Source organism: Nicotiana sylvestris, chromosome 6 (assembly GCF_000393655.2).
Source record: "Nicotiana sylvestris chromosome 6, ASM39365v2, whole genome shotgun sequence".
Taxonomy (NCBI): Eukaryota; Viridiplantae; Streptophyta; class Magnoliopsida; order Solanales; family Solanaceae; genus Nicotiana; species Nicotiana sylvestris.
This window is the reverse complement of record NC_091062.1, coordinates 198,516,719-198,532,305: the sequence shown is the minus strand read 5'-3', so window position 1 is coordinate 198,532,305 and position 15,587 is coordinate 198,516,719. Positions and strand designations below refer to the sequence as shown.

Sequence of the window (15,587 nt, the reverse complement as noted above, 5' to 3'; positions counted from 1 at the left end):
ATGTATTCAGATGTATTATATAATTTCTCTGAAGATTGCTATGTTTTTGGGGTGTTTTTAGTTTGAGAATCTTTTTTATAACTGAAAATACAAAATTTGTGTGTTATAATTGAGTTTGAGTTATATTAGGAGTCTATTATATTAATTGATTCACTCGTTTAAAAACAGCTGAATAGACCATGAATTGCGCCATTTACGTTATTGTATTCACAAATACATATCTTGAATATAGTCGAATAGAATAACCTGTCCAACTATAATCACCTATTTCACGCTGTGACTACAGTCGAATACAATAATCTGTCTAGTTGTAATTCCCTGTTTCACACCGAGAAATGCTACTGTATTCATGAATACAGTAGCTTAAATACAATACACTCTAAAAAACATAAAAACATTGTTATAGGAAGTAATATAGTAAGTGGTAGCTACAACTAGCTAATAGTAATCACTAAACAATAGTGGTTTGTGAGAATTTCTCTTGTTTCTAATAGACTCTCTTATGAAGTGATATGTAATAAAAATCTAGTTTTGAAAATTAGTCGTGTAAAAAAAAAACTAATTTGAAAACTAGTGATGGTCCATTACAATCCCTTATAATAGAATTCAGTTGCAATGTCCGTAGCCTTGAATATCATTGCCCGTACTACTATGTTTAAAAGAAGAAGGCTGACCACAACAAATTCAATGTAGATGCAATTTTTTTCAAATATTATTCAGTTATCAGTTATACATATAATTCAGTAGAAGTCAACCATTTAGGTTGTACGCACTATTCTTGTGCCATATCAGCGTATATTGTACAATAGGCAAATTAGAGTATTTCTAGAACCATTTTACTATGGATAATCCTGTTAAACTAACATGATCGTTTCTCGCGTAACGTTCAGATTTTGATATGCTGATTCACACACTACTTTAAAAATGTTAATTTCGTAGGCGTCATAATTACATCGTAAGTCATTTACCGTTGAACAGAAGGCGTCCAATTAATTTACAGAAAGAGAAACAATGGCATATGCATAGAGTTCGTTACAACTTGACAAAAACCCGTTTCTATTAGGTTTTCCTTTTCTTGTTTGGAATTAACAAACCAGAACTGATGATTAATCACAAAATGTCTGACTTCGCTCAATCTTGCCAGTGTCTCATTTTTTGGTTCTTTACTTTTTTTATAATCCTGATTTTTTTTTTATATATATAACCATAGTACAAACCAAATAATGCAAAGAACTTTCCACTCTTTTGTAACTTATTTCATATAAAATGAGAAAACAAATATTCACACCAGCAATATATGTTATATTTGGCCAAGCTTCTCTAATTCTAGAAGCATTTTTTTCAAAAAAAAAAAGTACTTTTTTTTCAAAGTTGAAGTATTTAGAAACTTTAAAAGAAAAAAAAAGTGTTTTTGAAGAGAAAGCAGAAAAAAGTAACTTCACTTCAAAAGCACTTTTCAAAAAATACCCTTAGAAACATTTTTTAAAAGCTTGGCCAAACACTAATTGTTGCTCAGAAGTGCTTTCAAATTAATTAGCCAAACACAAACAGTTTCTCACCAAAAGTACTTTTGAGAAGAGCACTTTTGCGAAAAAAACATTCTCAAACTAAGTTGATTTTTGCAGCTTGGCCAAACAGGCTATACAGGCTATATATGTGCTTGCGAAAAAAACATTCTCAACCACTGCATACGAAGCAGGATCTAACACTAATCAGGTTCAACGAACTTGAAAACTATATCAAAGACCTCACTTTTAAAAAAAAAAGGACAGCACGGTGCACAAACACATTCCGTATTTACGCGGGGTCCTTGAAAGGGCCTCACCCCAAGGGATGTGATGTAGACAGCCTACCCAAATACAAGCACTAGTGGTTGTTTCCACGGCTCGAACCAATTACATACAGGTCACACTAAGACAACTTTACCGTTGTTCCAAGGCTCCCCTTCCAAGAATGTAAAGCTCTTGATATACGGAGCCATTAGTGACTCCAAGAATTCACTAGCCTAAACAATAAAATGTCAACATTCCCCGTGTACATGGGAGCAAGACCGGCCAGTCCAAAACAAGGAAAGGTGTGGAGTTGGGAGTCGCGAGGGTTGGAGAACAAAGGACTTTGAGAGGAAAGCATGTTGATTCCATATACTATAAGATTTTGTTCTGCCCTTGTTACATACCCATTGTATATAGGAAAGGATGTCTAATATTATGTCAGAGAAAAAATATAGGGCCTGGATTTCATAAAGATCCATCTCAATATCTTAGTGCAAGGTGTATAAGCTCAAGTTTCGCCAAAATTTTAGTGCAAAAATCGTGATGGGCAAAGTGTATAACCAAATAATCTCATATTGGACACTGTTCTAGATAACAATACATCATTCGATGCTAGTAAAAAGTAACAAATACCAAACAATACCATGCTATGCAGACTCCAAACTCGTGAATACTTGTGTGCGTATCTGAAAGATCACCAACTTCTCTTCCAATAAATGCTGCTGAGAACCATAAGTTTCTGGTGTTGCTGCTTCTTTGTCGGTGCAATTAAAACCTTTTATGCTCATCTTGCCTCTGAAGACTGTTCAAATAGTAAAGGGTCGTGTGAGTGATCATCAGCTTCAAACTGGATTGTAAAAGCAACTGTTCCAGGAATACATCGATGAATGCAAAACTTAAAAACTCAAAAAAGGCTCAATCCTCTTAACTTAGTTTGATTAGATAATATCTAGAATGTCACAACTGGAAGCATGGCTATCTTTGTCGTGTCTACGCTCCTATCATCATTCATCAACCAAAAAGGTTTATGTGAAGTACCAACAAAAAGAAACCATCTCCACCTTTTAAGTTACCAGGTTGCTTATGCATTATCAGCAACAGTAGGCAGTGCAGTAATCTTCCCCACAGCAACAGTTTTCCCTACACAAACGGCAGTCATTATGATCACATGTTGCATGACGTGCAGAGAAATAAAAACAATAAGCTTACAGAGCACAATGGTTCTTACCTTCAGTGCGAAGAGTGAATCGTCCAAGTTGTGCAAAGTCGGAGAACTTCTCTACACATATCAGATTATTCACCTGGCATGATAATTTGGAAGAATTAACTTCGAGGCAAAACACAACTAAAGGACCAGGTTTTCAAAAAATTTATAAGGGAAGGGTGAAAGAAACAGGACAACGGAGTTCAAGGTAAAGAAAAGATTTTATCCCCTAACTAAATAATCTTTCATCATTCTTCATTAGATAGGCCAGACAAGCAGCATAGAACACATTCTGCTATACTATTAATTAGACTCTCAATCAAACAAGATAATTAACAGTTTCAAGAGATAGAGGAATTCACAAACATTTGCGTGAGAATGGTGACTTCTTCTGCAAATTCAAACGGTAACAAAGAGGGAACCACAAACATGAAGACAGCACCTAAAGAGTCGAATCCAAGAACCAATTCTTTCCTTTCTAAAGGTCCACCAGGTACTATTAAATACTATTTGAAGAAAAAGGTCCACCAGGTACTCAGTTAGACAGCTAACCTGAACACGGCATAAAACAATAGCACCGTTCTTTACAAACAGAGGTTTTTTCTTCATAGGTTTCTTTGTCTTCAAATCAATCTGCTGCATCAGTTCAACAATCTCACATTCCTCAACAACAGAATGGATGTGCAACACAGCTTTGTAGCCAGCAGTAAAAATAGCCTGAGCCAACATGGAACTTCATTAACAGACTGGTTCCACATGTGCAATTTTGAACCCAAGTGAGGTAATGAAATGCTAAGTTAAGAGTTGGATTCATACATTGTCCAACAGCTCAAGGATCTGTAACTGTGCAACAAACTCAGTAACTGCATGTATTGGCTTTGCTGCAAACATGAAACTTGTCAGAAATAACAAAAAACATGAAAGCCATACATAACAAAATGATAGCTAAAAGAAACAACTTGAGGTTACAATATGAAACCACATTTGAATTGTTCTAAACCAAGACAAAGCATTTACCTTCCTCTCTTATCCTTAACCCCAAAAACTTCCTCTTATTCTAAGTTGCTCGGATACGGGTGCGACACACGGGTGCGGATCTAAAGATCGGATCCTTCGAGATGTAAATTCTTAGATACGGGGATATGGATCCTAGTATGGATACGGGTGAGGGAATCCGACAAAGTAATTCAAAAAAATAAAAATATAAAAATATAAAAATATCTCTAAATTATCAGAAATTTTGTGGAATACTTACGTATAGCTTGTAAAGTGTGAATTTCTTTTTTATTCTCAAGTTGTAGATAAGTAAAGGATTGATTTCCCAGATAATGTATGATATTTTCTTCAAATTTACCCTAATTCCGGTTCTGATTTCAGGAATCAAATTGAATTTCCTCTCGAATTTTTCTGTCCATCGTGGGCAAAGTACCCAAAATTGTTTTACCAGATCCGGTACGGATTCCATACCCACCCCATGCTAGTTTTGTGTCGACACGGGTGTGGCACCTAAACTGTCATGTCCGGGCAACTTAGCTCTTATCTTTGTTATCAGGGAACATAGTGATTGACTACAGATGTATGCTACCTCAAGAACAGCTACACATCAATTTTTTTTGTGTGCTTTTTCCGGATAAATCTCAATGTTAGTTTGCAATCAAATTACTCCTACGACATTCTTTTATATGTTGCACATATTCATGCAAGTCTTTGTTCTAAATATCAGCAGCGCATCAGCTTCCCATAGCTCAATACCCAACTAACCTACCTGCTTGAATAAAGTGCTGTCAAAAGCTGTAACATTTGCACCCTCAGAACACGTCTTATCTGGCAAATGGTCTCAAGACTAAAATTTACAAATCCCCACAAAAGTGATTAAAACCACAGGCTGAATGGTGGACAGTCTAGAGAGAGAAAGACTCCAAATTTTTTGAAGGCAAAACACAACGTTAGAATTAAATATACTTCTTTAGGTAGCTCACTGCTGTAACCTGACTTTACAGGGTGTTAATGGTACTATTGACGTAACCAGGGACTAACATGAATTGTAACTATGTTTTGCTGCACTCAGTGTTTCTTTCTTATGTCAAAAAAATTGACCTTATTCATAAAAAGAATGTGGTTACAACCCCCAAAATCCATATTTTTTAGGGTGCATGGAAACATGAGGATTGACTAGGAAATATATAACAACTACGACTTAATCCCAAACTAGTTGGGTTTGATTATAAGAATCCTCAATATCTATTTTGCTCATTTGAAACAATTTCAATAAATATATTTTTTGTCAAGAAGAAAACAGCAACAATTTTTTTTGTAAGTCAAATAACTTCATTTGATTAACCATGATGGAATCAGAAATACTAGATTAGTGTACATTGTACAACGAATGTGCTTTAGAAACCCCAAAATTCTATCCAACTAGACACTAGTAATACATGATGGTATTTCCTCTTTACACCCAAAGAAACGAATGAAATGGAAGACAAATTTTTACTTCTTGGGTGAAGACCTCTCCTGGAAAAGTAATTTTTGTTTGACACATACAGCATCATCTAAAAACAGAACACCCTTCGTTTCTTAAATTCTCAAAAGTAAAGATAGTTAACCGCTTTGTGCACCCAAGTGAAAAAAAAGCTATTTTTGCATATATTTTTTTTAGCAAATAAACTGTAACATAATTGGCAGCCCATTACCAATTACTGTAGCTGTTATGTTATGTGCAACACCACTTTCTTTTTTTTTTTGATAAGGTATGTGCAACACTACTCTTTCTCAAAACAGGTAATCATATATGCATATTTGTTTACATCACATGGTCGATAATGGTACAATATTTCCTCTACTATTCAACTTGTTAGCAATAGAAACTGTGACAAATAATTGACATATATCAAGAAGATAATGAATGCTAATTTCATTATAACGAGCAGATAGATTAATGGGAGAAAACATACCAACACTGCACAAGACAAAGCCTGACAAAATGTCATCTTCCTCTACTCCAGATAACCTGACACGTACGTTTTCTCCAGGACCAACATGCCTTACTTTGTCTTCATCACAGAATATGGCAAGAACTTTTACAGCAGCCTATAAATCAGCTGGTGAGATGAATTTCCTCAAGTATTTCATCAATCACAAAACTCAATACAGTTAAGGTATAAAAGGTCCAAAAGATAGCACCTTATTTGGCATAACCAGTAGATTGTCACCTTCACGTATGCTCCCAGACTCAATTTTACCCATAACGACAGTTCCCATGTCTTTGAATTTGTCAATAATAGGCATTCTGCAAAGAAAATGGAAATTGAAAAACAAGTAAACAACTTGGCAAAAGTTAAGAAGGAAATTAGGAGAAAAGAAAAGTAAGAGAAGTTGCTTATCATCCGGTGAAGGAAACAAGAGAGATAATGCATTGAAAATAAAAGATTAAAAATATATTGCAAACAGAAGTATAGAACTTGCAAATCTTACTCCTTTGCCCCTGCAGTAAATTTACTCTAAGTTTAGATTTTTCTTTCACATTTAAAGCTACAGTGCAAATAGAGCATTAGAGCTTGCAAGTCTTACTCCTTAGACCCTCTTTTACTTCCCAAGATTAGGTTCTAATTTTCTTTCACATTTCTACTTTCGCTTCAATGCTTTGCTGGTGTTCCCGCAAATCAAGCTTCATAGATGAAAAAAGGTAGCAGGCAGTACACAAACAAGTTACTTGGACTCTTCAATAATGCCATTGAGTACGTGTCGGATCCTCCAAAAGTAGTGGATTTTGGAGGATCCAACACGGGTGCGACAACATTTTTGGAGAGTCCGAGCAACATAGAATATAACTTGCAAGTCTTACTCCTTTGCCCCTTCTTTGCAATTTACTTAAGTTTAGATTTTCCTCACACATTTAAAGGTACTATGCAAATAGAGCTTGCAAGTCTTACTCCTTAGACCCTCTTTTACTTCCCAAGATTAAGTTTTAATTTTCTTTCACACATTTCTGCTTTCGCTTCAATGCTTTGCTGGTGTTCTCGCAAATCAAGTTTCATAGATGAAAAAAGGGAGCAGGCAGCACACAAACAAGCTTTATCACTCTACCTAAGGCCAAAAGAATTTTGTTCTCCGCAATAAGAAATGAAAAGAGTATCACAGCCCACAAGAACAAGCGTATAACAAACATTTTTATATTGTGATTCGTTAAAGACTGTCAAGCAAAATTAACCAGAAAGTTAGTGCTGAATTAGGAAATATGGGTAGAGCAAGAAAACAGAAACAGGAAGATGCCACGGGATTAGCAGAATGGGTTCTAGAAGTACCTTAATGGACCATTAGGATCTCTGGGTGGAACTTCAACAGCATCAAGGGTTTCAAAGAGACATGGACCATTCCACCATGGGCATACACTTTTCTCCATTCTAGTTTTCAGATTTGAACCCAAAAGCCCAGAGATCGGAAGGAACTGAACATCTGATATTCAAGCACAAAAAAAACAGAAATCAAACATCTGCAACTTAGCTAATATGTCGATTCTTTAAACAAAGTAGAGAATAACAGTCAACAGATTCACATTCAAGATGTGAAGATAAATAGGATTCAACATTCAGCTCTTTCAACATTCATCTCTCTCTCTCTCTCTCTCCTTGTATTCCACTTCATTCCCAGTAGAAAAAGAAAAATACAGAACACATAAGACATTAATTAGAAAATAATGGCTGGTGGCTCAACATGCCAAAGAAAATCATCCAAAAGAGTCTATTCTTGGCTCAACATGCCAAAGAAAATCATCCAAAAGAGTCTATTCTTTTCCAAGATATTTGGAACATATTTAAAAAGTACTCCCTATGTTTCATTTTATGTGACCCTGTTTAATAGGGCATTGAGTTTAAGAAAGGAAGACTTTTGAAACTTGTGATCTTGAACCTGCCATAACACTTATATTGCTATAAGACTTTTGAAACTTGTGGCATTAAAAATGTCATAACATTTGTTGGGATATAAAAGCCTATCATTAAGGGTAAAATGGAAGTTTATTAAATTGCTTCCATATTAAGTAAGGGTAATTTGGAACGGACTCCTCTCTCCTCTCTCTATATATATATGTATTCCACTTCATTCATGGTAGAAAAAGAAAAATACAGAACACGTTAAGACATTAATTAGAAAATAATGGCTGGTGTCTCAACATGCCAAAGAAAATCATCCAAAAGAGTATTCTTTTCCAACACATTTGGAACATATTTAAAAAGTACTCCCTATGTTTCATTTTATGTGACCCTGTTAAACCGGGAACGGAGTTTAAGAAAGGAGTACTTTTGAAACTTGTGATCTTGAACAGCCATAACATTTATATTGCTATAAGACTTTTGAAACTTGTGGTATTAAAAATGTCATAACATTTGTTGGGTTATAAAAGCTTATCATTAAGGGTAAAATGGGAGTTTATTAAATTGCTTCCATATTAAGTAAGGGTAATTTGGAACGGGCTAAAAAGGAATTAGATCGCATAAACTGAAAAGGGAGTCATCACTTTACTTCAACTTAGATAGTCAGCTTGAATCAATATGTAGGTAAAGTTTCTTCTTAAAAAGAATACATGTAGGTAAGTTGAAAATGTAATTTCACCATATCAAGTGGATAAGTGGCTCGAGAAACAAGTAAACCCTAGTTACTTTATACTGGAAGGCTATAATAGCAAGATCTTATGTAAAAAAAAAAATTCAAAAAAGTACTCAGTGAGAGGGTATGTAATCAGGTTTCATAACAGATCATTTCAACGCATCTAAATCACAAACAGCACCAAACAAAGAGGCAACCTGCATCTTTACCTTTCTTGACATTGTACCCAGACGACCTCAAGAATGGAACCATTTTTGACTCGATCTCATCGTACCTGCATGAATCAACTGGATCAAAATTAGTTGCTAGAATATATCGGATATTGATGATAATGCACAATTCAAACAGTAGACGGAAGATCACCTTTCTTTAGACCAATTGACAGTAGGATCATCCATCTTATTTACAACAACAAGAAGCTTTGTAACTCCTAGAGTCTTGGCCAGTTGAACATGTTCACGTGTTTGCCCACCTCTTTCATATCCAGTTTCAAATTCACCCTTTCTAGCAGATATAACCTTCACAACAGAGCAGACAATGATCAACAACTACTACTACTCAATCCCAAACTAGTTGGGGTCGCCATATGAATCCTCACTGTCAATTTCGCTGTATTTGGACCCATTTCATTCCAATATTCAATAATTTGGCAAAAAGAGTTTCATATATAGATTCAATTCACACATCAAAGACTAAACCAGTATAGGCAAAAGTTCTTACCAGCACGCCTATATCGGCTTGAGATGCTCCACTGATCATATTGGGGACATAGCTCTTATGACCCTGGTGACAAATGGAGCATAATAAAAAAGTAGATGTAGAGAGAGAATGGAAGCAAAAGTTGAAGAGTACATAGATTACCAAGAAAATTACAATTTACATGAAGTTACAGGCAGAATATATTTGTAATATTGACTTATAATAGTCATGATAATTGTTTCATGATAATTGTTTCTTTGCTCCAACATTTAAAAGTTTGTTTCGAAACACTATCTATTACACCTCAAATCATTATTTATCATTTCTTTTACTTTTTTCTTTCTTCTTTTTTTTTTTTGGGTAACTAACCAGCTTTTATTAATCACCAAGTAAGAATATACAAAACCATAGTTTAACTAACTCAATAAGCTATCTAAATATCTACAGATCATCAAACCACAACAATCAGCTAACTAGAAAAGAAAAGTCAGCAGTATGCTCCTAGTTCTGATTGTTGCTCTCACATTACAGACATATGCAGCATAACGACAGAACCCTGGAAGAAACTCCAATCTTGGCCTAGTGTCAATCAGTCTATTAGTAGCTCTCTGGGATTCTAATATGGTTTCATTAATAAAATGAAAAACTAAAACTTGTCCTAACCTTTTCGACTTTCTTCTTACCATGCAGTAACTATAGGATCAAAGGCTCAAAATGACAAAATTGTAAACCAAAAGGGAAGAAGATTTAGAACATTGAAACACTGTTGAAGACAATCTCAAGAAAATGTAAAATAGGAGATGAACATCAAACTTTCACGACGACACAAAAGGAATTCATTAATGATTTAGGATCAGCATGAGACTTCTTTCTAAACCCAATTTCCACTTAATAGTGTAATTACTAAAAGAAAAGGTTTAAATAATACAAAATAGACTCTACCGCTGAGTTATATCCCTTCCCCGCCCCATCGAGAAATAGAACTGACTAATCCTAAGTCAAAGGGTCGAACTTTTGTTTAACATTTCCGGAAAGACCGCCTATTTGTCCAAGGATTGCCAAGCAGACACTCGGTTTTTAGATAAAGGAAAACTTTCTATAGATCTTTGAAACCATGGGGCAAGCAGCACCCATCATGCACATAAACTCATCACTTAATACTCATACCTATTCTTCCTGCGTACAAGGTAAACCAGAGAACGAATTAGGATTCAAAGTTACCGGGGCATCCAGAATTGTAAATCTTGTAGTATCTGTTTCAAAATGTGCTCTTCCTACTTCAACTGTTATTCCCTGAACAGAAATTCACAAACAAGAAACACACAAATGCCACTCGTAAGCAACTCCCACCAATCCCAGCCCAAGAAAAGGTAAGTTATATACCAATTTAAGTACAAAACAAATAAATAAAGAAGACAATACCTTCACCCTCTCCTCTTCATTTGTATCCATTATATAGGCCATATACCTAAAAGAAAAAAGTGAAAAGTGAAATTAAGAAGCTAAAGGAATAGCCAATAATCGATTAACGACAGAGACCAGAGAGTCATTCCAATGAAAATTTATCTTCGTTCTTTAGTAGGATTGTACATCCTACACAAACCATATACAACTTCTACAAATGTATGGATGATGCAAGTAGTTTATTAACAAAGTGGTCTGGGTTAGCCCTTGTCCACTTGTCATTGGTAATCAGTAGATTATGATTCTTACAACCATAATTCATCTAACTGATGAGATAGTATAAAAGAATCATGATAAACCAAGCTTCATATTGAGAATCTTATCACAGGTTTTCCTAAGAACCAGGAGAACACCATAAATTGTGCAAAAAACTATACACAAGCTCCACCAATTAAGGAACACTGAAAGCATAAGTTGACTATAGTAAGCTAGTAAAACCTTACCAGCTCTCTCTGTTTTTATCCTTTGCTTCTCTCTCGTACTTCTGTATAGTACGGTCATCAACTTGACCACTAAGTAATAGTATTTGTCCTCCAATTGTTGACTTTCCAGCATCTGCAGGTGATACGGAAAACTCTTAGTTATGAATTTTTTTTTATCAGGCTTCGTAATAATTATATGATGTTCCTAAGCTAAATAATTAGATTTCATCTTGCCAGTTACCTATCAGCTTTGGGAAGTCAGTGCCAACTTTCACATAAGAAAAAGAAAGTGATCTTGCAATCTACAAACTGTGCATGCAGAAATGGCTTATACTAGTTTGAATAAGTTGCACACAGCTTACCTACTTTAACCAAAATCTCAAACATCACAGTTTTTTCTATTCCACACACGCCACACCGATATCTCAAGCAACAGCTAACTTGTGATGAAAGCAAGAATGGGGAAGGATTTAGAGCAGATAACTTTCCCTTAATAAAGAAAGATCCCCAAACACTGGCGTGCAGGAAATACACAAATTGCCAAAACATATCAGTCCTAAATTATAGAACGATGTCAGTACAAGAAAAAAATAGTATAGTAAACACTACTGAACCAACAGTTATTTAATACTCCTTTTCCTCTTCTAGCATATTATTTAGTTTGCTTTACTGTCCTTGCTATTTCGAAGAGCTATAATCGTCAAGCTTTACTATGATGACAATCATGAATCAAGCGGATAAAGAGTAAATCAGAAAATAATAAGACTTACCCACATGACCAATAAATACCACATTCAGGTGTCTCTTTTTATTGACTTCAACCTCATCTTGAATATCTTCTGGGGGTGAAGCTTCTTTGCCAGCAACACCCTTTGGCTCAACATTCTTTGGCTCCAAGTCCGGATGTGATTCATCTTTCAACTCTGAAACCAACAAAACAAAGTAAACACTTACATAACAGTTTCATTAATATGGTTTCAGTAATCTAAAGAAAATCATCTTTCTCCCAAACAATCTAAAGTCTAAATAAACCAAAACTTTCCTCTCCCTCTATTTCTTTTTCTTGATAACTTAAACACATCAAAATTCCCTAGGAGTAATGTAAAAGTAAGCCGATAATGAGCTTTGGAAACAAAAGAGTCTAGAACAACTCTCACTGAAGTGTGGCTGGCTGCTTGAAGATCTCAAAAGGAATTCTCTCAAGGTTAATTTTCATATATTCACTACCGTAAATGACGCACATCACCGGATACAAAATAGTTTTTCTGGCAATTTAGTGCCACACTAATAAGCATAGGGCATAGCCTTCCAGATAAATCTTCTTCTAAGCTAAACAATATATATTCTCTCGCAGAAAAGAATAGAGAGAGAGGCACAAGTGGCAACAAATATCTCTTTTGACCAGTACAGCTATCACCACGCAACATTGACATCTTTCTGCAACTCAAAGCCACCACCATTTTAGGGCAGATGACCAAGCCACTTCAGTTCATTTCAGCGTGATTCTTTTCCAAACAGTCACCTCAAAAAAAGACTTCCCCTATAAATTATTTAACCAGAGTCCAAACTCTAAAATATACAGGCAGAAATTAACAGGGTGCCCATCATCCAAAAGTAACACTGAACCATCATTAGCGTCAAAATAGATACATAATCATCCAAAATAGCATTGGTGAAGCAAGATATTGTTACAGGAGAAGCACTGTTTTAAAAAGCGGAAAGTGCAACCAGGCAACAAGGTTCTTCGGGCTTGAAGCGAAGCGAGAAATGAAGTGCACACTTCTCTGAAGTAGAGTACACAGTTCCAGAAAATTAAAAAATACCAAACATATGTGAAATTTAGTACTATAATACTCACATTGCAACCAAAATAAGTGATTTCAACATATAACAACAACCCAGTAAAATAAGTGATTTCAAAGTTGAGATTCAAAGAGTCAGCCTCTTTTCATTTGAATCGCGTTGCGATCATTGCTTAAACCGCACATTTCTCTGAAGTGCATGCCGCATGGCCTCATCCATGAGCGATAACCCCATCGCTTTAAGCGATGAAGTAATGGCTTTTAATAACACTAAGAGGGAGGAACAACATGAAAGTAACGTTGAGTTCTACGCCCTAAAAAACCGGTACAAGTGTACAACGCGTATTCGAATTCGAATGGTTCCCCTTTTCATCCCCTTCTATGTATCTCCTTGCCGAAACTTTTTTCCCTGACGCGTATGAAAAAAACTTCTCTCTGAAAGGCTGCTAAACAAAAAGTCTGTCAGCCAATCACCTCTTCCTCTAATTGTTTCGCCCAGTTTACCCTCATTTTTTCTTCTTCCCTTTTCCATTATTAAAGCATTTTTTTCTGGCTGATTCTTTATGAATCAAAAGCAATCTAAACTTCTTATTTGGCATTGATATTAAGGGCCTGCTACTGCGTCAGATAACAACTAGGCCAAAAAATGCTTTAATGATGTGGATACCCCAGTCAAGAAGATCAACAAGAATCACTAACAACATAAAAGACTAAGCTCAATAAGAACCAGGTGGCACATAACCTGTTCACGAATCTACCTACCATCTTCTGGCATATCCGGTTTTTCAACATCGCCTGCCTCCCTCTCTTCCGCCATGGCACTATCCTCTACCATTTAATAAACATTCAAAAAGTCATCCATAAAGTTCCCAATATTATAAATGGAGGATATGAAAGCAGGGGGGAAAAGTATATCTATATATAACAAACGTACAAGATACCAAAAAGAGATTTCAGAAAGACTATCAGCCGAAAATAACAATTGAGTCTAACAACCTTTGCTAACTTAAAACCAAGAAAAAAAAAAGAGAGAGAACTTTTTCTCTTGTTTTGGAAGAAAAGGTTGTTAAGTGTTGAAACACAAGCAATGTTTACAAGTTCTTGAAAACTTGTTGATTGTTGAAAAGATAATAAGTGATCACGAAAATCTTGACTTTGGAACTCTTGTGAATATTTTCTTGTGTGCATTACGATCCAAAGCTAAAAGCCTCGGCTCTGATGAAGCCTATTGAAAAGACTGATCTGAAGGACTCTCACATTGTCACACGTACTTAACACTAAGCCAATTAACCAAAAGAAACAAAACAATTTTTTTTTAAAAAAAAAACGTCACTACATGATCGCATCTAAATATATGAGCAACAAAACATTTTTTCACAAAATTTCGATGCTCAAGGTTTAGCTTACTTGGAAGTTAGCTTATCCACCCCCCCCCCCCAAAAAAAAATCTGGGAAAAAGTCTAACACGCACCTCACGGCCCAAAGAAAAAAGAAATCATCTCAATATACACAACAATAAGCCTTTATTATATTAAACCACACGAAGTTTCAATGTTGTGTGTAACAATTACAAATCCTTGTAGAGGGAGGGATCAATTTAAAGGCTTAGCTATAATATCCTAGCATCAGAGCCAAAGCAGTGAGGAAACCACATCCAAATATACAAGTAAATAGTCACTCAAGAACAAGCAAAGGACAAGAACATTAGTGAACTTGCTACAAACCTCCATTAGTTTTTTCAGGTTTTATAGCTTCCTCGGGTTTTCCGTCTTCCACGTTAACCATCACGCTATCTTCTGCTAACATTCAATCACATATTAGACAATTCAAAACCATGCTTCCTCGCAGTAAAGACTTATAAGCCATTACTGGTCAGCTCTAATGAAAAGGGGATGAACAATCTATGGCTACTTAATAAATCATAAAAATGCTATAATTAACATTATACCGGATGAATCAAGCTGCAGTGCCTTGATGTCCTCTTCAATATTATCTATCACATCAAACAACCAAAAAGCATAAAATCCATTAATCAACCAAATACTGAAAATTACTGAGTATTACTACTATATAATTATTGAGTTCTCCTACAGTAAAGGACGGACTTTCGATTTTCACACAAAATAAACAGCTTCGAATCTAAAAGTAAAAATCCAGTGAAAATTAGATGCAACAATAAACCCTAGGGTGCATTAACGATAGAGTAAATGAAGATCTGGCACCTAACATAGAAATTCGCAGTGAAATTAAGTACATACCCATGGCAGTGAATTGAGTAAAGGACACTTAGGGTTTTTGCTTGCGGTAACAAGAAGCTGGACAAATCCGAGGGCTGCTTATGGAACTCAACTGGTGGATGCTGTCTTCATTTGCAAATTTATATCGCTCGTTGAAACCGTAACTTGGGGTTTTAGGACCGGTTCAGATTTTAAACCGGCCTGTCAAACTAATCTTTTTTACTTTATTTTCTTACTGTAGTAAACAATTAAAGTATTTGGGATACTAAAGGAAACATGTAAAAGCATTTGCAATGATATATCCAAATTAGTGTTTTGTTATAAAATTTGGTTTATTATTTCTGCTTCACATATAGAGAATTTGAAGCTTGAAGAACTGATTT

At 35.4% G+C, this 15,587-nt stretch overlaps 1 protein-coding gene across 2 annotated transcripts; it reads right to left on the bottom strand.

The window, feature by feature from the left end:
* Window positions 1-2,327: 2,327 nt before the first annotated feature.
* LOC104229352 (uncharacterized) lies at window positions 2,328-15,319 on the bottom strand. 2 transcript variants are annotated; one of them, XM_009781983.2, is made up of 19 exons: window positions 15,226-15,319; window positions 14,916-14,960; window positions 14,692-14,763; window positions 13,730-13,795; window positions 11,936-12,088; window positions 11,187-11,298; window positions 10,702-10,747; window positions 10,501-10,572; window positions 9,301-9,363; window positions 8,944-9,098; window positions 8,790-8,854; window positions 7,281-7,431; window positions 6,160-6,265; window positions 5,931-6,066; window positions 3,793-3,857; window positions 3,529-3,693; window positions 3,001-3,073; window positions 2,834-2,912; window positions 2,328-2,574 (listed from the first exon to the last, which is right to left on the bottom strand). In XM_009781983.2, the coding sequence occupies exons 1-18, from the start codon at window positions 15,227-15,229 to the stop codon at window positions 2,854-2,856; spliced, it is 1,608 nt and encodes a 535-aa protein (XP_009780285.1). In that variant the 5' UTR covers window positions 15,230-15,319; the 3' UTR covers window positions 2,328-2,574; window positions 2,834-2,853. The 2 variants fall into 2 exon arrangements, with proteins under 2 accessions (XP_009780285.1, XP_009780286.1); XM_009781984.2 differs by lacking the exon at window positions 13,730-13,795.
* Window positions 15,320-15,587: the final 268 nt, after the last annotated feature.